Source organism: Elephas maximus, chromosome 20 (genome assembly GCF_024166365.1).
Source record: "Elephas maximus indicus isolate mEleMax1 chromosome 20, mEleMax1 primary haplotype, whole genome shotgun sequence".
Classification (NCBI taxonomy): domain Eukaryota; kingdom Metazoa; phylum Chordata; class Mammalia; order Proboscidea; family Elephantidae; genus Elephas; species Elephas maximus.
The window spans coordinates 63111068-63131539 of NC_064838.1; the positions used below are offsets into that span (position 1 = coordinate 63111068).

At 51.3% G+C, this 20472-nt stretch overlaps 1 protein-coding gene across 3 annotated transcripts in view; it reads right to left on the reverse strand.

The window, feature by feature from the left end:
• Nucleotides 1-14642, reverse strand: part of ACOX2 (acyl-CoA oxidase 2) — a 35995-nt gene extending 21353 nt beyond the window's left edge. The window contains exons 1-12 of one of the 3 annotated variants that reach the window (XM_049862761.1): nucleotides 14405-14642; nucleotides 13078-13171; nucleotides 11914-12096; nucleotides 10988-11150; nucleotides 10622-10773; nucleotides 10118-10225; nucleotides 7951-8070; nucleotides 7504-7619; nucleotides 6612-6784; nucleotides 4213-4375; nucleotides 2761-2951; nucleotides 983-1162 (exon numbers count right to left, since the gene is read on the reverse strand). In XM_049862761.1, coding sequence (XP_049718718.1) covers nucleotides 983-1162; nucleotides 2761-2951; nucleotides 4213-4375; nucleotides 6612-6784; nucleotides 7504-7619; nucleotides 7951-8070; nucleotides 10118-10225; nucleotides 10622-10773; nucleotides 10988-11150; nucleotides 11914-12073 — 1526 coding nt within the window. In that variant the 5' untranslated portion in view covers nucleotides 12074-12096; nucleotides 13078-13171; nucleotides 14405-14642. Of the gene's footprint in view, nucleotides 1-982; nucleotides 1163-2760; nucleotides 2952-4212; nucleotides 4376-6611; nucleotides 6785-7503; nucleotides 7620-7950; nucleotides 8071-10117; nucleotides 10226-10621; nucleotides 10774-10987; nucleotides 11151-11913; nucleotides 12191-13077; nucleotides 13172-14404 lie in introns of all 3 variants that reach the window. The other 2 variants (XM_049862760.1, XM_049862758.1) reach the window with 2 other exon arrangements.
• Between the last annotated feature and the right edge of the window lie 5830 nt (nucleotides 14643-20472).

A 20472-nucleotide genomic window follows, 5' to 3' on the forward strand; every position in this document is an offset into this window, starting at 1 on the left:
GTGCCCTTAGATGTCACCTTGAGTTCCGAGCACAAAGAACATAATGGGATTTAGTTACCCGGAGCAGCCTGAATTCTCCCGCCCCACCTCCCCTGCCTAAAATGTGAGTTGTATGAGGGCTGGGATTTTTATTAGTTTTTGTCATAAAATCGGCTGGGATTTTATGGCTCCTTGATGTATCCCTAGTGCCTAGCACAGTGCCTGGCATACTCTAGGCACTAAGAAATCTTTGTGGACTAAATGAATGTCTGCAAGGCTGCCCGTGATTATGAAATAGCTACCCACTCCTAGGAGCACAGGTTGGGGCATGAGACCTTTCGGTACACACTGAAAAATATTTTTCTTCCGTTTTTTAAAAAGTTTGGGGAGGGGCTCAGAAGGTTTCATTTTTAGGTCGTTACATCTCCCTGTCTTTTCTGCGATGGCATCTGTTTGTCCATCCCTGCCCCAGCGTGTTTGGGCGTTTCTGGCACACAGCAGGTGCCTGTCAAGGATAGAACGGATGGGATGAGTCCTAGGTCTTGTCCGTGTTCCCTGAAGCCTATTTGACCCCAGAAATAACACCAACTGTACCCTGGGTATACTCCTATTTTTGAAAATTATTTTTAGATTGTGGGATATTTCAAACATATGAGTGTTGTTTTATTGTATTTATAAAAGAACACTTCCATAGGATTTACATATGGGTATGTTCACTGTATTGCACATACACACAGGAACCTAAAGATTCTGAAGCTTCCTCTCAGTGGTGGGAGAGGCGATGTCCCTGGCCGGGATGGGGAGATGATAATGGTCCCTAGCTGACAGGTGTGACCTCTGGTTCCCTCTGGCTGTGCTGGCAGAACTGGGAGGACTTGGGAGGAAGGGGTGGTGGTGTCCTTAGCAGCATATCTACCAATGCCTACCCCACCAAACCCAAAGGCCCCAGTGAGGGAAGGAGCCTACCCCTAGGCGGGCTGGCTGGTTTCTGGGTGCTGCTCACCTGGCTGCTGTGTGTGCCCAGGCTGCAGTGTAGAGCTCCGGGCGGAGGAAGTCTGCTGCCTTCTGGGCTGGGCACCTGGCTAGTACGGGTGCAGCGAGGTACGCGACAGACTGAGGTAGAGACCTCTGTGACGTGGAGCCTGGGGACTTCTGAGCCTGCAGGTAGTTATTCACCAGAAACCTGGAGTGCAGGGGGTAGGGGGCAGGTGAGACATGAGGGGCCCTTGGGGACAGCCCAGCACCCGTCTTCCCAGAGACATGCAGTCTCATGCTGGGCTCCAGCCTCCCTGTGGTAGACCAGGGCACCCAGGTTGTCAGCCCAGCACCCTTACTGATGTTTGCCCCTCATGTCAAAGCCCCCTCTCAGTGCCTCCCAACAACTCAGTGAGGTGTGCCCCAAGGCTGGAGTTTCCTCCGCAATGAAACAGGGCTGCAGAACCAGGATCCTGGACATAAGAGACCTGAGATCTGAGGAAACACACTTTTTCCTGTCAGGATTTTCCGATTTGGAGATTTATGATCAATTGTACAGTGACTACATGGAAATTAAATTTTCTTAGCAGAAAAAAGGAAGAAAGGACAGGTACAGAGATGCTAACGTAAACGGGAGGATGACAGGTGATTTTCAGCTTTTTTCTTGCGACGAGCCTGTGGTTGTAGACCAGCTCAGAAGCCTGGGCTCCAAGTGGTGGCCCCTCTCTAAGCCTCTTCCTCCATCTCTGAGTGGGGATGGTAACACCCACCCAGAAGGGAGTTTGAGAGAACTGAATGAGATAATATTTGTGAAGTGCTTGGCAGAGTGCCCAATAAATGATAATGTATTCTTTTTGTAATAAACAAGCAATAGATGTTGTATAATGTGCTTGTCAGCAAATCCCCTTCTCCCTAAGTGGAGACACATCTGTTGAGTCATCTGAGAACAGGTGAGCTGGGGTGAGTGAGAAGCTTTGTCAGCTGCGAGGCCCACAGACATGAGAGGGATGAGAAGACACTTGTTTGGAGGAGGCTGACCCAGCCCGGCAGGTGGGAGCCTCCTGCAGACAGGCCCTGGGCTCAGCCTGAGGATTCCTGCAGTGAACAAGGCTGACGCAGTCCCTGCTCTCCACGACCAACCTGTCTAGTGGTGAAGCAGAGCTAAAATGTTAGTCAGACAAACAAAAAAACGAGACCATGACAGATTTGATAACTGCTCCAAAGGGAACAAGGCAATGTTGGGTAAAAGGGTCCAGGTGGTGCCACGTTAGATGGGGTGGTCAGGGAGGGCATCTCTGAGGAGGTGTCATTGTAGCTGAGACCTGAAAGACGAGAAGGAGGCAGCAATACAATAACTTGGGGAGTAGGGTTCTAGGTGGCCTGAACAGCAAGTGCAAAGTTCCTGTGGTGGGAAGAAGTGTGTGGCTGGAAGAAGTGATCAGAGGGAGGAGGCTGTGAGAGAAGGATAGAGAGGGGGCAGGAGCCAGGCCGGAAGGACCTCATAGGCTAGTGTGGAAGGTGGCTTTTTCCTAGGAGCAATGGGAAGCCATTGAAGGATTTTAATTATGATCTTCTCTAAGCTAACTGATGTCATCTAGGGAAGAGGCAAAGGCGGCCTGGCTGGGAGGAGCTGTGTGCAGGGGAGAAGAGGATAGGCTGGAGACTTATGGTGGTGGTTGGACAGTCCCAAAACAGCAGTCCCTAAAGCCTGCTCACTCCGTGGGCGTCAGACAGAGACTCAACCCATGCAGAAGCTAGATGGGTCCCTGAGGGTCAAGAAGGAGCCTGAGTCACCCGGGGCCTCACCTGGCCATCTGCAGGTAGAGCACCATGTTCTCACCCTCATAGGTACAGGAGGCTGTTACATCGGTGACCAGCGATGGCAGGCCGCTCAGCTTTGAGAAGCCGTGCCCGCCGCAGGCCCTGCGGCACAGCTCAGCTCCCTGGGTGCAGGAGTCCGACACCATGGCCTTCAGACCTGCGCTCAGCGCGTGGAGCTGTGGGAACGGCAGGACAGGGGTGGGGGGTCAGGTGCTGTGAAGGGGTCTTCCTGTAAGAACTGTACTTACCACTTTCTGAGCACCTACTGTATACTGAGCACAACTCTGTGAGGTAAGAATTGTTTCCTCAGCTCACAACTTAATAAATGAGATGGCTGAGGCTCAGAGAGGTTGCTCTACTAACTCAAGGCCACACAATTAGGAAATGTAGCAACAGGAAGAAAGGAGCACCTATCCAGACCAGTGTCTCTGGGATCTCAGGAAGAGGGGATCAGACCATTATCCGGGAGCTATGGATTTTTCTGGTGAGCAGAGGTTTTGGAAAGCTGACCTGTGAGGATGGGTGTCCACCATCAACCCACTGCCCCTAGTTGTTGGAGGGGCTGCCAGGCCTGGTTTGAGTTTTTGGCTCTGAAAGTCCCTCCCCATGTTTCAAACTTTCATGTCCTTGGGAGGAACGTCGTGTCCCTTAACTTCTTTGTGCTTCGGTTTTCTCATCTGTAAAATGGGGATATAAATGGTGTGGGCTGCACGATTGGAATGATTAAATGAAGCAAAGCTTGTGAAGTGCAGGGCCTGGCCCAGTCTGACTCTTGGTATACACCAAGTCCACAGTCCTTTATCTGAGACCCTTAGGGCTGGATGTGTTTTGGAATCAGAACAAGGCATTAAGGTATATGTAACACAGGAGTCCTGGTGGCACAATGGTTAAAGAACTCGGTGGCGAACTGGAAGGTCGGCCGTTCAAATCCACCAACCACTCCGGGGGAGAATGGTGTGGCAGCCTGCTTCCATACAGATTTCAGCCTTGGAAACCTCACGGGGCAGTTTTACCCTGTGCTACAGCGTCTCTCTGAGTTGGAATTGACTCATTGGCAGTGGGTTTGGTTTTTTGGGTTTCATGTATGTAATGCCCCCATGGGATCAGTGGGATAGGTCAGGTCACTTGAGGTCAAACTGTGCCACCAAACGAGTTCTAAGCAACTTTTGGTTTTCAGAGCTCTTTGGGTTCCAAAAGCAGATCAGAGATTGTGGGCCTGTAATCTGTATAAAATGTGTGATTATTTTCTCTAACGCTTTTGGAGCTTTCTGGGGGCCAGGTGTAGGTGGATTTATCTGTCTGGGTACAGTTCACCCCAGGTACCCTTGGGATGTTGGAAGGTGGGAGGGGCCCATGGGACCCGGCTGGGGCTGCTTGCCTGTAGGTGGAGCAGCTGGGCTGCCCTCCGGGCCCTGCCCCTCAGCAGACAGGAATTACCTCAGGCAGGAGGCTGAAGTCTCCATGCAGAATGGCATTGTAGGAGCCCTGGAAGAATTCCAAGAAGCTGACGGCCTGGAAATGAAAAGCATAGGCCATGGCCAGCTGGGGAAAGAGTTTCTGCTGCTGCGTCTGGTAGTCCAGGATTTTTGCCTCTGGTTCACTGAGGGGAAGAGAAAAAGAGTTAGAAGATTACCACCAAATTTCATCCACCTTCCCAGGTCCCCAAAGCCATAAACAGCATAACAGCCAACAATGTTCTGTAACTCGTTGCAAAACTTGAACCGACGTGAGGCCATTAATGCATCTTTTTTATGCCATCTGACACGCACACTTCACATCACCCTGTAGAAACACATGTCTGGTTAGGGGTGCTGCCCTCGCCGGGGGGAGGTTTACAAGATGACAGCCTATGCACCGTGTAGTCCTTCTAAAATCCGAAAAACCCTGAATGCCAACACACCTGGCCCCAAGGATTTTGGGTGAAGGGTTGCAGACGTGCACTCTTGATGATTTGAACCGGTGACCTTTCGCTGCCCAGATGCCCTTGCTGGGTGCTGGGAAATGTGCTGAGCCTAAACAATAACTCTTAAGATGTCGACTCAAGTGGGATGGAACCCCTAAGTCGGCTGTGTTTGCCTTGTCCACTGCTGTGTCTTCGGTGCCTGAGACTCTGCCCAACACGTAGGGGTTTCAGTAACCATTTGTGGACTGAAAGGTCTGAATGTGTGATGCCTCCCCTAGCTGATGAGGGGACACCTGGCGTCTCTCTGGACCACAGCTCCTTACCTGGGCACGTACTGATTATAACTGTCCCTCGGACCCTTCTGCATCCAAGAAAAGAGGGTTCCAGACAGGACATTACCGGCTGCACCTTCTTCCCGGCACCCTTGTCTCAGGAGAAGACTCTCCCACCTCCCCCTAGGCCAGGGTTTGGAAGCCCAGGCTGGCTGAGGGTGCCGTGGGTTTGCCAGAGGAGAAGGGGTGGCGGGAACGAGAAACTGGGCTGGGGGCCTGGTGTGCCTTCATTATGCTTCACCCTCAACAACACCCTGAAAGACAGCTCCTGTCACACCCCCATTTTGTAGATGTCGAAACTGAGGAACAAAGAGCTGAGGTGGCTATTCTAAGCCCCCACAGCTAGCAAGTGGCCGAGCTGAGTTTGGCAGCCAGGTCTGCTCATTTTGTATAAGGCTTATTGCAGACCCTTGAGCCCACGGCATGAAACGCCACCAGACCCTTGGACTAGATTTTCTCAAGCTCTTGTTCCTGTGATGTCACTTTTCTCTTCACAGGTGAGAAAATCAAGGCCCAGAGAGGGCAAAGGACTTGCCCAGGGTCACTCAGCAGAACTGAGACAAGAACTGCCAGTTGAAGCTCCGCCCTCAGCCGCATAGGTTCTGGTCAGCTGGGCTGTGTCAAGTTCTATGCTCTTTGTGTTCTCCCATGGGGACTTCACACACCAAGGATCCATTTTGCTGTATTCTGGGTGTGCGTGAAGGGGCCTGGTAGTGCAGTGGTTTAGCGCTCAGCTGCTAACCGAAAGGTTGGCAGTTCAAACCCACCAGCTGCTCCGCAGGAAAAAGATATGGCAGTCTGCTTCATTAAAGATTTCAGGCTTGGAAACCCTGTGGGGCAGTTCTACTCTGTTCTATTGGGTCGCTGTGAGTTGGAATTGATTCGATGGCAACAGTTTGGGTTTCGGGTGTGTGTGTCCATTTGGAACATATTTATTCTAAAAAATATTTGCTGTTTATCTGAAATTCACATTAAACTGGGCGTCCTGTATTTTTATCTGTTAAATCTGACAACCCTGTATGTGTGTGTAGGTTAAACAGAGAGTGTACCGTAGGGTATTCTATGCCATGGAGTGGAGGGGTGGTAGCCAGACACAGCCACACACGAGAAAACGGATCCAGAACTAGTCAGACATAACACAGTTAGATGCTGATGGTCAGACAGATGCAGTTCTGATAAAATACTTGGGCTTGGACAGACACACCCCGACAGAACAGACTCAGCCAGCCACAGTCAGACACAGCTTGACAACAGGCTAACCCGGACTTACTCAGCCAATCACAGCCAGACACACAGACTCTGACAGAGACAGGCTGAGTTGGTCTGGTGGTACAAGGCCAGACGCACTGGATCAGACATGATCACACAGAGCCTGACAGGGCTAATGGCAGAACCACGTGGGGCCAGGCGGTCAGCCAGGGCTAGAGAGGGGCCAGATGGAGACCTCCCAGGCATGGCTAGTTGGGCAGATGTGTGTGAGTGGGGGGAGTAACGTCTGCCCCTGTGGCCTGGCTCTGGCAGAGAGGGTGGTGTCGGGGGCAGGAACCATGGGACTGAGAGGTAGCCTTGTCTGCTGTGGTCAGCCTCTGGGCATCCCTTGCCTGGGCTGGAGCCGGGACTGGCGGCGTATGACTGAGTAGCGCATGGCAATGACACAAGCCTTCTGCAGCAGGGGTAGGACGATAGTCAGCAGCATTCCCACTCGCATCACCACCATGGAAAGGTAGTTGCTCTGTGCTGTTCCGAGCATGATGTAGGTACCATCTGGCAAGACCTGTGTGGACCAAGGACAGGTGTTGGGTCTGAGCCGGCCCCACACCCAGCACTGTGGGCGTCCATGCCCTGGGGGCACTGCACATCTCAAACTGACCACTGAGCAGCAGCAGACATGGCCACACCCAACACTGTGGGCCTCCATGCCCCAGGGGGCACTGCACATCTCAAACTGACCACTCTGCAGCAGCAGACACGGCCACACCAGGGCTGGCCAGTGGCCACAGAGTGCAGATTGCTAAAATACCGAAACATTTCTAAACTTGTCACTAAATAGCCACTGCTCCAAGTCACCTGGTTCCCAGCTCCTCTTCTGGGACCCCCTGAGTCTCCCCACATCCACAGCTAAAGGGGCAATGCCTGGCAAAGCAGGGAACCTCCTTAGGTTTCGCCAGCACCCCGGCTGTGCGTAGGTGTCACGGAGGTTAAATATGCATCTTACACCCAGCCCCTTCCCTCTTCTCTTGGGATCGCCCTGCCACCCCAGAAGGCGGGCAGCAATGACTGATGGTTCTCCCCATTTATGTGTGAGAACTCGGGCTCAGAGAGGGGAAGTGATTTGCCCCGAATCACACTGCTCCTAAACTGGGGTTTTACCCAGGTATGGGGAGGAGGGGGCCCAAACTCAGCCCTATGGAGGAGGATCCAGAGTAAGCCCTGGCCTGGGGGGTCCACCGTTCCCTTCCAGGCAGGCAGGCTGCAGCGTCCCAGGCCTCCCACCTCTGCAAAGCGACTCAGCATGTTCTCCCGGGGGACCCGCACGTGGTCCAGCTGCAGGAAGCCATTGTCTGTGTGTTCAAGGCCCATCTTGGGCCCAATGTCTCCAACGGTGATTCCTGGAAGGAGAGGGAGACAGGAATGTCCGTCGGTAGAATGCTTGCTGTGTACCAGATGCTGCGTACCTGTTTCAGCTCACCTGAGCCTCAAGAAGTCTGTGACATCAGGGTCATTACACCTGTTTTGCAGGTAAGGAAGCTTAGGACAGGCAAGTGTTGAATCTTGCCTAGTGTCACCCAGCCAGTTGGTGCTGGGTCTGCGCAATTGCACCCCCTCCCCGCTCAAGGGAAAGAGTTGTCCTGGGCCTTGCCTTCTCCCATGGGCCTCTGGGGCCCCAGGATGGGGATGCCTGGTAGGAGCCCCCACCTGCAGGAGCAGCATGAAGCTTACCTGGCAGTGGGGTGTGGTCCTGGAGGCTCCGGATGGGCACAATGAAGGCGTGCATGCCCCGCCGGGCTCCTGAGCAGATCAGCTGGGCTAGGACCAGGGCGTGCGTGGCTGTCCGTCCCACTGAGGGCAAGAGATGAGAAGCCAGTGTGAGAGCCCATGTACAGAGCAGACACATAGCTCTCTGCCATCAGGGATCCGGTTGTAGGCCCAGTCTGTATGGGGCAGGAGGACCAGGGTGGTGGAATAGGGAAGCATGGTGGGACTCTGAGGCCAGGATGGGCTTTGCTTGGTCTGCCTCAGAGGGCGTGGGTCAGGGGCAGAGGCACCTAGGAGCCTGGAGTGGGAGGTGAGTCTGCTGGGGCAGCCACAAAGGGAAGGGAGTGCAAGGCAGAGGGAACGGTGGGTGTGCTCAGAAGCTGGAAGACTGGATCAGTCGGGTGGGGGGGCGGGTGGTGAGGTGGGGAAGGTAGCATCTTGGGTGGCCAGGGGCTGAGGGAAGAGAGAGAGTCTGCATGTGGGACTGATCAGGCTACCCCTTGACTGAAATGGCCTTCCCTGTCATCCTTAGAAACTGATGGACCCATCCAAAGGGGCTTTAATGTGGGCAGCTGGCTCCTGCATGCACTGAGTTGGAGGGACTTATGGACGGCAATTTGGTGGCTGGAGGTACGGCGAGTTCTACGGGGTAGTTCTACGCTGTCCCATAGGGTCGTCGTGAGTTGGAACACCACAACAACACAGTCTTCTGATTTGAGTCACTTTCTTGGGCATCAAGGAGCCAGAATCTCTATGCCAGAGCTGCTGGGGATGCCAGGATCCATGGTGATGACACTGGTCCTGAATGGGGGATGATGTGTACATTGCTGCCCCCACTCCAGCCTCCTGGGCTTGGCTCACTGATGGGCACCTTTGGGACCTTGGAACATTACTGATCACAGAAAGGGGAAACCACCCCCGAAGAGACAATTGAATCTATCAGTGACTTGCCAAAGGGATTGTGAAATGAGCAAAAAAAAAATTTTTTTTTGCCCTCAAAAAACTGTTACTGAATTATTCTGCCCAACACCCTACTAATAATGAATACAGATAATTACCATTTATCAAAACCCAGGTGGTGCCAGACCCTGTTCTGGTGCTTTCCATATATTATCTCCAGTTCTTGGAGGGCAGGTATGAGTCCCATTTTCCAAACGAAGAAACTGAGGCTCAGGGAGTAGAGTGACATTCTTAAGGTCACTGGCCTGGAGGGGGCAGAGCTGGGATTTGAACCCTGGTCTGCCTGATTTCAAAGGCTGGTTTCTTTGCAGTTTTGACAGCAGTCATTGATACTCTTTCTCTCTTAACGTTCTCTTGGGTCTCTCATGTCTCTCGCCTCACTCAAATCTGTCTTTCTCATTTGCTTGGTTTGGACTCCTCCCATTTGCCTTATTCTTTTCCACACAAGGCATTCACTAACTGGGTCCCCAAATAACCACTGACATGCCCTCAGTGGAGAATTCATAAATGACCCCTCTCCTTGGGGCTTGACAAATAGGGCCGGGCTCTGAGCCTGAGGGAGGTGTGGCACCATCGCCACCTGGTGGCCACAGGGGAAGGCGCAGCACCAGGTGGCCTAGACAGCCAAGGTGTCCCACCAGGATTGGTGCTGGTGGGGGAACTGGAGCCTTTCTGGGTGGCTGGAGCAAGGTCGGGGAGGGATGTTTTTCTTAGTAACTGTTTAATCGCAGGGGCCTGTGCTCCATCTGGTGGCAAGCTTAATCTTTTGCTCAGAAGATGAGAGGCACTGGAGCTGTGGGGAGCGCCTGCGACCAGGCTGTGTGTGTTTGCGTGTGCACCCACACACATTCCTGTGAGGGGGCAGTGTGTGTGTGGAAGAGGACTTGGCCTTTGTCCCCCAAAAGTTGGGTCAGTCTCCTCATCTGCTTCACAGTTCCCTTGGGAACTTCCCAGCCTCCCACTAGTGAAATGCTTACTATCCCATCTTTGCTACAGAGTTTTTTTTTTAAGGGCCTGGGGCTCAGGGAGGTACATTGTTTTGCCCAAAGGCCACGAGCCTAAAGCAGGAAATCAATCTGAGGTCTGTTGGACCTCAAAGTCAGTGCTATTCTGCCTTTCAACTTTGTTCTCCTTGGAGAGAAGTGGGAATGAGGGATGAACAGATACTCACGATCCCCAGGCCACCACTTGGTGGCAGTCAGCGTGGGGCTGTGCATTACAAACTCTCGGGTGGCTGCATCGTAGGTGGCTTCGGTCTCCAAGCCCTGAAGGTACGTCCCTTGGGACCAAGGAAAGGAGCCAGACATGAGGCCAGGGTTGGGTTCTTACCGGAGAGCAGCTTCCAGGCAGGCCCAGAGTGCTCAGGCGCCAGCCCAGTGTGGAATGGCTGTATTCACAGGCATTTATCCCCTTTCACCTGTGGGCTGTGTGGGGAACATGTGGCTAGTTCACAATAAGGGTTACTTCCTGAAGGAATGACTTGCCCCACTGCCAGCCCATATAACACATTTGCGCAAATTAGCAAAAGGAACCCCTTCCTCAAGACCCTTGACTGCCCACCTGTTGGAAAGTTTTCATATTAAATATACTGATCTATGATGGCTGAGATGTGAATGGGCCCTCTGGTGTTGTGCAGTACACAACCTGAACACTGCATGCAGCAGCCCTGGCTCACCGTGTCCCAATTCTGTCTGGGCGTATGTTGCAATGATCTGGTACTCTTTGCAGAGCACACCCCATTTGGCAATCTGCTCATCTGAGCCCAGACTCCTGAGGGCTTTCAGGAACACAGCATGTAAGTTTAAGCCCACGTCTCCACCAAGGGCTCTGTGGGGGAGAGACACCAGGGTTAAGCAGCCTGTTGGAGACCAGGGTGTGGGTACCCTCAATGTGGACAGATTACAGGGGGGAAGGAGCACTTGGTATCCTGGTTTCCTGACAAGTGCTGCCTTTGTTGGGAAAAATGGCTCATGGAGCTGGGGGGCTTCCTAGTGATCACAGATGGGTTCCTCTTTGGTGGGGCTGTCCCAGGAGTGAGCACCTGTTAGCGTAGGCTAATTCAGGACCTTCCTCCGACCAGCCCAGGTGCTGTGCTATCATCTGTAAGTGGACTTTCTTCCGAATGGCATTCTCGTATCGCTCATTCTGGGACATGAAGTAAATGTCCTTAAGGCTGAACTCTGGGTCACTGTGGATGATGCTTTCTGTCGGAGACAGAGATCAGAGGAGTTAGAGATCTAGGTGAGGTTCCTGGGACCTTCACATCTTCCCACCACTTGCCTCATGGACCTGGACAGGAAGCCTGATGTTACTTTTGTCTTACAGATGAGATGAGTGAGGCTCATGGGTGGAAAAAGTGACTTGCCCAAAGTTACAAAGCTATGCAGTGGCAGAATCAGGACCAACATCCAGGTTTTCTGTTGCCTACCAGTAACCAAACCCCAAACCCATTGCCATCGAGTTGATTCCAACTCATAGTGACCCTATAGGACAGAGTAGAACTGCCACATTGGGTTTCCAAGGAGCAGCTGCTGGATTCAAACTGCTGACCTTTTGGTTAGCAGCCAAGCTCTTAACCACTGCACCACCAGGGCTCCTAGCAGTAACCCGTTGCTGTTAAGTCACCTCTGACTCATGGCAACCCCATACGTGCGCTCCATAGGGTTTTCAATGGCTGATTTTTCAGAAGCAGATCACCAGGCTTTTCTTCCAAGGTGCCTCTGGGTGGACTTGAACCACCAACCTTTCAGTTAGTAGTCGAGCCTAGGACTGTTCTATACCTCAGATGGTCTCAGGGAATACTGGCATGTTAAAGGTACTTTTACTGTCCAAAGGAATGAATATCTAATTGCGGAATTTTGAGGACAGTGTTTGTTATTTGAACGAGATATTGCCAGTGAAGGTCTCTTCTCCCAAGAAAAGCTTCATGGGCAGAAAGCAGGTGCTGTTCTCCCCAGCCCCTCTTACCAATTTTCCTCCGGAGTGCAGTGTTCTGGGCACCTCTATCGAGGATGTGGGTGAGCCGTTCCACATCGAAGGACTGCTTGCACCTCTCTCTCTCTATGTCAGGGTTCACTTGCCTGCTCCAGGTATCCCCCATCGACACTCGGTGCACTGGGCTGCCCATCCTGCCCTGGGGCTGCCTGGGATCTGAGGAGAGAGTGCCCTGGCCTGGCTACTCTGAGGGTCTCTTCCGAGCCAGTATACAAGAAGGCTGCCCAGGGCTGAGTTTCAGCAGGGGCTGCTGGGCAGATGAAAACGACCCCTTTAAATACCTGAGTGCCCGTCTGCCCCCCACTCCTCCCGGTGAGCATTTGGCCATGTCCCAGGTGCTCTTTAGCCATTGCATGCAGTAATTGCTCAATACATGTTATCTCAGTGTATGTTAGCCAGGATTCGGACACACTCTGTCTACTGCAGCTTGCATTACAGCACTGTCTGGGGACAGCCTCATGAAGCTGATGAGGAAAATGAATCTTAGAGAGGTTAAGTGAGTGGCCCCTAGCCACACAGGTGGAGGTGGCCAAGGGTTGGATGGGGTCTGACCACAAAGCACCTATTCTGTCTACAGCGCAGTCCCACTGTGGGGACTCACAGGAGGACCTTGTGAGCCCATTCACTGAGTCCCTTAGTTCTGGCTCATTCAGCCCCATTTCTGTGAGCCCCAAGGAGGGCGCTGTGGAGCTGAGGGGAGGAAGCTTGCTCCCTGCCTGTGGAGTATTCCCCTGGGGCCCCTGTGTGTCCCCATAGCCAGGGTGGGTCCTGCCTCCTTCACAGCAAGCCCTCAGCCTCTTAAAGACCACCCTTCCTCCACAGTGATTCAATCACCAAATACAATTCATCCTACTTCCTCCACAGTGACACAACCATCGGGTACAGTCTATCCTACTTCCTTCACAGAGATACAACCACTGAGTACAATCCATCCTACTTCCTCTATAGAGATACAACCACCAAGTACAGTCTATCCTACTTCCTCCACAGAGATACAACCACTGAATACAATCCATCCTACTTCCTCTATAGAGATACGACCACCAAATAAAGTCCATCCTATTTTGCAAGTCTCTCAAACCCATCTTCTCCTTCCCATCCCCTCGGCCACCACCCCAGGCCACCATCATCCCTTACCTGGCCTCAGCGTCTGTCTTGTCTGTCCTCCCAGCTTCCAGGGTGAGCTATTAAACTGTAAATCAGCCTTTCCTTCCCCTGCTTGGACTTTGCCCTTTAAAAAAAAAAAAAAAAATTTGCCCTTTAGTGCCTGTTATTTGTGGAATGGAGTCCTTGCTTCCCGCCATGTGACCCCCTCCGCCCCCCACCGCCCCAGCCCATGGGTGCTCCAAACTGCACCTGTATCGACTTACACCCCAGCTGGCCTTCTCTCCCTCTTCTTCTACCCTGTGGACCTGCTTTCCCTCCAGCCACAACTCAGCTCGCAGGTGTTCCTGAGCCCAGCTCACTGTTAGTGTGTTAAAAGTAAGTGCTTGATAACTCACTTATCTCTCCCTGGGATGGTCGGCTCTGTGTTTTCTTGGGTCCCAAGAGCCCAGCCCACAGTGGGGATGCTATAAATCTTTCCCACAGGCTGCCACTGTTTTGATTCCCTTTTGTCCTTTCCACAACCCTCTGGATGTGCTAGTATTATTATGACCATTTTATAGAGAGGGCAGGAGTTTCAGGAGGGAAGAACTCTGTAAAGTCATGAAGCCACCTGTAGCAGAGTGGGATTCAGGTCCAGGCTTCCAAACAACCTCTCTTAATGGGTCTGTCAAGCTGAAGGTCTCTAAATGGGTGACACGGCTATGGAATGCAGGGCTGGCATGTTCAAGGAGCCCCCCTCGGCTGCCCCCTGGATTTCTATGAGGCCACCTAGCCCCTCCTTTCCTTCTTGCCTCGCCTCCTCTCTGCCCCTTGCACCCTCACTCCAGCCACTTTATCTCCTTGCTCTTCTGGAACACTCTAGGCTCCTCCCCCTCCCCCCCAGGCCTTTGCTGTACCCTCTGCCCAGGACATTGTCTCCAGAGGTCCCCATGGCTCCCCTCCACACCTCCTTCAAGTCTTTGCTTAATGTCACCTTCTCAGTGAGGCCCGCCCAGCCACCCCCTTGACAGTCCCAAGCCCCTTCTCCTGTGTTTCCAGGCCCCCTCCCCCTGCTTCCTTTTTCCTCTTCTCCCTCATCACCCTCTACCCTAAGAGGCAATTCATTCATTTATTACATTTGGTTTATTGCTGTATCTCCCCTAACTAAAACGTAAATTCCAAGAGGGCAGGGATCTTGGTGGCTGCAACCTAACACTCAGCGTGGGGCCTGGCCCACAGGAAGTGCCCAGGAACTTGGTGTTGAGTGAAAGAAGGCAGTGCTCAGCTACAGGAGGAGCCATGAGGGTGATTGCTGGTGTGGGCCAGACCTCAGGGGTCGCCCAGCTCTGTGTCCCACTGGCCAGCTGGCCTGACTCACCTCGGTGGGTTGTCTGCCCTGAAAGTCTGGCCTCACCCCTGGCCTCAGGCCTGGGGCTCTTGCTGGTGGCCCAGCCCCTTTTTCCTCCCACAGAGGGCTGGGCCTTGGAAGGGAAGACGCTGCCTGGCGGCTGCTGTACTTTCTGCCCTTCTTCCACTCCCTGCCCCTGGGACAGGTGGCAGCTGGGCTAGAGCCGCCCTGGAGGGTTGCTACAGGATGAAGCAGGATAGACAGTTTAGCCCCACATGCAGCTACTGAACCTCCATCTCCCTCTTCCTGCCTGTCTGGCCCCGGCCTCCCAGAGCCTAGTGAAATGCACTCTGAAGAAAAAAATGGAACAGCCCCCACCAGCAGTCCAGAGGAAAAAACAAACAAAGAAAATCTATTGCCCTTGAGTTGATTTCAACTCATAGTGACTCTATAGGACAGGGTACAACTGCCCCATAGGGTTTCCAAGGCTGTAATCTTTACGGAAGCAAGCTGCCACATCTTTCTCCCATGTTGTTGCTGGTGGGTTCAAACTGACGACCCTTTTGGTTATAGGGGCCTTGAAGTGCTTAACCACTGTAGCACCAGGAGTCCAGAGATCTGGGTTCAAATCCTGTAAGTGTAACTATGAGTTACATCACCTCTGTAAGCTCGCTTTCCCTTATCCATAAAACGTCCCCATGTCTTAGTTACCTAGTGCTGCCTTAACACAAACACCACAAGTGGGTGGCTTTGAAGGACAGAAATTTATTTTCTCACAGTTCAGAATGTTTGAAGTTCAAAATTCAGAGCATGGCTCTTACGGGGTGGGCAGGGAGGCTTCCTTGTCTATTCAGCTTCTAGCAGCTGCCTGCAATCCTTGTCCATGCGTCTGTCTCTGCCATCTGTCCACCTCTTCTCCCTGTGTGTCTCTGTGTCCCTTCTGCTTTTTATAACTCAGAAGTGATTAGATTTAGAACCCACCCTATTGGGTATGATCAAATTAACACAACAGAGAAAACGCCATTTCCAAACAAAATTATATCCACAGGTATCCAGAAAGACAAACCAAACCCATTGCTGTCTAGTTGATTCCAACTCACAGTGACCCTGTAGAACAGAGTAGAACTGCCCCATAGAGTTTCCAAGGGGCACCTGGTGGATTTGAACTCCTGACTTTTGGTTAGCACCCGTACCTCTTAACCACTATGCCACCAAGGTTTCCTTCACAGGTTTAGGGGTTAGAATAACAACACGTATTTTTGGGGGTACACAATTCAACTCATAACACCCTGCTTCCCTCCCTCCACCTTCTGAGTAATTTTTTTTTTGTCTATAAACACACAGGGTATAAAGCCCTAAGCTTTTGTAACTTGAGTTTTTTACTATTTTCTTGGTTCCTCCTAAGAAAATTTCTAATTCCCAGGAGGAATGATTAATGGTGGAATTTCCAATTCTTGGCAGTCTGGGTGAGATTTTTAGGGGCAGCCATGCAGAGCCCTGGTGGCGCAGTGGTTAAGAGCTTGGCTGCTAACCAAAATGTTGGCTTTCAAATCCACCAGCTATTCCTGGAAAACCCGATGGGAGCAGTTCTACTCTGTCCTGTAAGGTCACCATGAGTCGGAATCAACTCTACGGCAATGTTTTGTATTTTAATGTGAAACCGTAGGTTGCACAGGACTCATCTGTTCCTTCACTCTCCCGATACAGACTTTTGAGTGCCCACACTATCTGTGCACTGGGGTACAGCAGGAAGCAAAAAACTGTACTAGGCTCCTGCCCTTGGGAAACTTCCAGACTTGGGGTGGAGGGGTGTGGTGGTGCACAGCTTGGGAGACAGATAATCGCAGTAGGAACAAGAGGAGAACCTGGAAGGAAGGCTCACAAGCAGTCCTAACACATTTAGAACTTTTTTTGAATTGACAACCTTCTGCCTCTCTCTTCCTAGACTTCCTCTCTATCCCCCATCTCCACCTACCCAGCCTCTCTTTATCTTTTCAGTCTCCCCCTAGAGAGCTCTCTCTTGGGGGGTCATCCTGGACTCCTGTCTGGATTAGAAGCCCCTGGACGGACTTTCTCAGCTCCAAGCTTTCACCGTTGGTACACCCACCACTGTGGTGGCTGCTTTTTCCCCCTTTAATTGTTGGGTTTTGTTTGAATCTCCAATGGAAGCAGGGACTGTCACTCTCTGATACTAATGCAGCTCAGCCCTAGCCCAGTGCCTGGGCCAGATTTGGTGCTCAGCAGACACTGGGTAGACGAGTGAAGAAACCGAGGTTGTCAGGAGCTGTCAGAATTCTCTCCCTCAAGGGCACGGCCAAAAGTGGAGAAGAAGCTCTCTGGAGCTGTGGCGTTCTTTTAAGGTGAGGGTTGGTGTGGGCGGTGATGGTGCCAGGGGAGGGGGCTCCATCCTGTGCTACGACACTGCATACGCTTGCATACCTCCACTCTCAAAGCTGGGGTGGATAGTCCCATTACAACGAGCTGTGTTACCGGGCCATGTTTCTAAGGGAAGCCCTGCTGCGCCTGTCATCCTTCCTGACGGCTTCTGTCACCACGTGTCCTTCAGGGACTCCAGCCATTAGTATCACAGACACTTATGAGACCCCCTCGGGGGGTCCTTCTGTGAGAAGATTACTTTGTAAGATGAATGATTGTCCTCTCTCCTGTTTCTGCCCTAAAATTTGTCTTGTCTTAGGCTTAGCATTACTATTCATACTTCCCTACCGGCTGGTCATGCCCTGAGCAAACATCTGTGAGCCTCTGCAGTGTGTCTGGCAGTGTGCTGGGTGGGACCCAGTGGGGAACCAAGTGTCAGTGAGTGAGCCAGCTGGGCTGTTTAGAGGTGCCATCATCTCCATTACATGATGACCCCGAGAGGGAGGCTGCATCTCTCCCTTTCATAGGTAAGCAAACAAGCTGAGGGCAGTAGTGCGCAGTAAGCCGGTTGTAGAGCTGGAATCTGAACCAGGTCTTCTGATGACACAGACTGGCTCTTAGCCCGTTTGTGTAACAGTGGGAAAGCAGTCAGGAGCCACCCAGAGCCCGGGGGAGAGCTGGGGCTCCTGTCCTGGCAGGATCTTGAGACGTGGTGACTCTGGGCAGGCATCCTTTGCTCCTGGGCCTCAGCCTCCCCATCTGTGATGTGGGGTGTTTGCCCATTAAGTGGTCTTGCAGCTCTTCACCATGTCCCCAAGTAGTGTCTAACTTGTATCTCAAGGAAGAGGCAAAGCCTGTCACTTATCACACAGCAGATGCTGCTGGGACTTTGGAGCCTGGTCCTCTGGCAGCCCCTGTTGCTGTTGGTCGTGGTCGCACACAGGGCAGGAAGGGGTGGACTGCAGGAGAGGTGGCCTTGACCCCACTGTTTGTGCTGGGTTCCAATGTGGCCTCTGCCAAGGACTTGTGCTGTTGTTGACCGTGACCGTTTGCTTCATTCCCCTTTGCCACAGTTTCCACCTGTTGATAAAGCCCCATTTCCTGGCCTACAATTTGTCAGATTGTCTCTTCTTCGTCAACTTTGGAGCTGACGCTGTTCTCTAAGTTTTGGGTCTGATCAGTTTGATGTGTTGGACATTTTATTGAATTTTTTAAGCTAATAGATAAGATTCTGCTGTGTATGTTTTGGATGTGATCAGTTTGGTTTGTTGCATCAAATAATTGATTTCTTTAGCTTAAAAAAAAAAGTTCCCTGTAAAAAAATTTCAAATCTACACAGAAGTAAAGAGAAAAATATAATGAACCCATGTGCCTAACACTCAACAATTATCATCTCATTTTTTTAAACTTTTTTATTTTGAAATAACTTGAGATTTTCAGAAATTTGCAGAAATAGTAGAGTTTCTGTATACCCTTTACTCACCTTCTCCTAATGTTACATAGTCATGACACAAAAATGAAGAAATTAACACTGATACAATGCTATTAACTAATCTTCAGAACTTATCTGAGTGTGTCGGGGTCCCCAGAATGGCTCTCAGGTTCGAGGACTCACGGAACTCAGGAGAGCAGTCATGCTCATGGTTGTCGTTTATTACAGCCAGAGGATACTGATTGAAGTCAGGAAGGGAAAAGGTGTAGCATCCAGGATAGACCAGGCACTGCTTTCCGGTTATCCTCTCCCTGGAGAGTCACACAGGCAGGACTTGATCTCCCAGCAACAATGTCTGACACCACACATGCAGTATTGCCAGCCAAGGACGCTCGCCTGAGCCTTGGTGTCCAAGGTTTTAATGGGGGATTGGTCACATAAGCATGGAGTGTCCACGTGACTGGCCTCAGTTGCTCATTAGCCAGCCCCTCCAGAGATTAAAGGAGCCCTGGTAGCACAGTGGTTAAGTGCATGGCTGCTAAGTGAAGGGCTGGTGGTTTGAAGCCACCCAGTGGTTACGCAGGGAAAGACCTGGGGACATGCTCCCATAAAGATTACAGCCTAGAAAACCCTAGGGGCAGTTCTTCTCTGTCACATGGGTTGTTATGAGTGAGAATCCAGTGGAAGGCATACAACAACAAACAGAAGTTAAATTGATACCATGTGGCCCTTGGCACCCACCATAAGTCAATAAACTATCTGGCGTGGCCTGAGGCCCCAGGTATACCAAAGACACTGCTGTTGTTTTTAGGGGCTATCCAGCCAGTTCCAATTCGCAGTGACCCTGTGTACAACAGAACTAAACACTGCCCGATCCTGTGCCATCCTCACAATCGTTGTTATGCTTGAGCCCGTTGTTGCAGTTACTAAAGACACCTGTCATGGATTGAATTGCGTCCCTTCAAAATATTTGTCAACTTGGTTAGGCCACAATTCCCAGTATTGTGTGGTTGTCCTCCATTCTCTGATTATAATTTTATGTTAAAGAGGATTAGGGTGGGATGGTAACACCCTTACTAAGGTCACATCCCTGATCCAATATAATGGGAGTTTCCTTGGAGTGTGGCCTGCGCCACCTTTTATTTTACAAGAGATAAAAGGAAAGGGAAGCAAGCAGAGAGTGGAGACCTCATATCACCAAGAAAGCAGTGCCAGGAGCAGCGTCCTTTGGACCCAGGGTTCCTATGCAGAGAAGCCCCTAGACCAGGGGAACATTAATGACAAGGACCTGCCTCCAGAGCCAACAGAGAAAGCCTTTCCTTGGAGCTGACGCCCTGAATTTGGACTTCTAGCCTACTAGACTGTGAGAGAATAAATTTCTCTTTGTTGAAGCCATCCACTTGTGGTATTTCTGTTATAGCAGCACTAGATGACTGAGACAACACTCCTAGCAGGCAGGATGTCCCAAGGACTTTGAGGTTGTCTCTCAGGAACTAGTCAAGGGCCAGTCTTTGTCTTGTCAGTTTTCCTGCTAGTTCCTCTCTACCACATTTCCACATCACTTTTCTCCTTCAGGATTCAATCTGGAATCCCACGTTGCATTTAGCCATCCTGCCTCCTTAAGTCCCCTCCAGCTGGGGACGTTTCCTCAGGCTTCCTGTGTCTTTTATGACCTCGATACTTTGAAACTGGTCAGGCGATTTGTCAGATATCCCTCCGCTCGAATTTGATGTTCCCGTGATCACCCACCTTTGATTTAGGCGGTTCAGAAGATGAGATTTTGGACTTGGAGGTGATTTAAGACCTTGGGGGTGATGTGATGGGGTGAATGTTTTGCCTGTGGCGAGGACATGAATTCTTGAGGGCCAAAGGGTGGGATGTTATGGTTTGAATTATGTGCCCTGAAAAATGTGTTGTAAATCCTGACTTCTATGGCTGTGGTTATAATCCAGTTTGGAAATGGGTTGTCTTTGTTGTATTAATGAGGCCCAATTAGTGCAGGGTGTATCTTGAGCCAATCTCTTTTAAGATATAAAAGAGAAAAAGCTAGCAAAAGAGATGGGGTAAGATAAATGCCAAGACACGTGGAGATCTCCAAGGAGCCAGGAAGCAGAAGCTGAAGAGATGAGGACCTTCCTCTAGAGCTGACAGAGAGAGAAAGCCTTTCCCTAGAGCCAGCGCTCTGAATTCAGACTTTTTAACCTCCTAAACTGTGAGAAAGTAAATTTCTGTTTGTTAAAGCCATCCCCTTGTGGTATTTTTGTTATAACAGCACTAGATAGCAGAATTT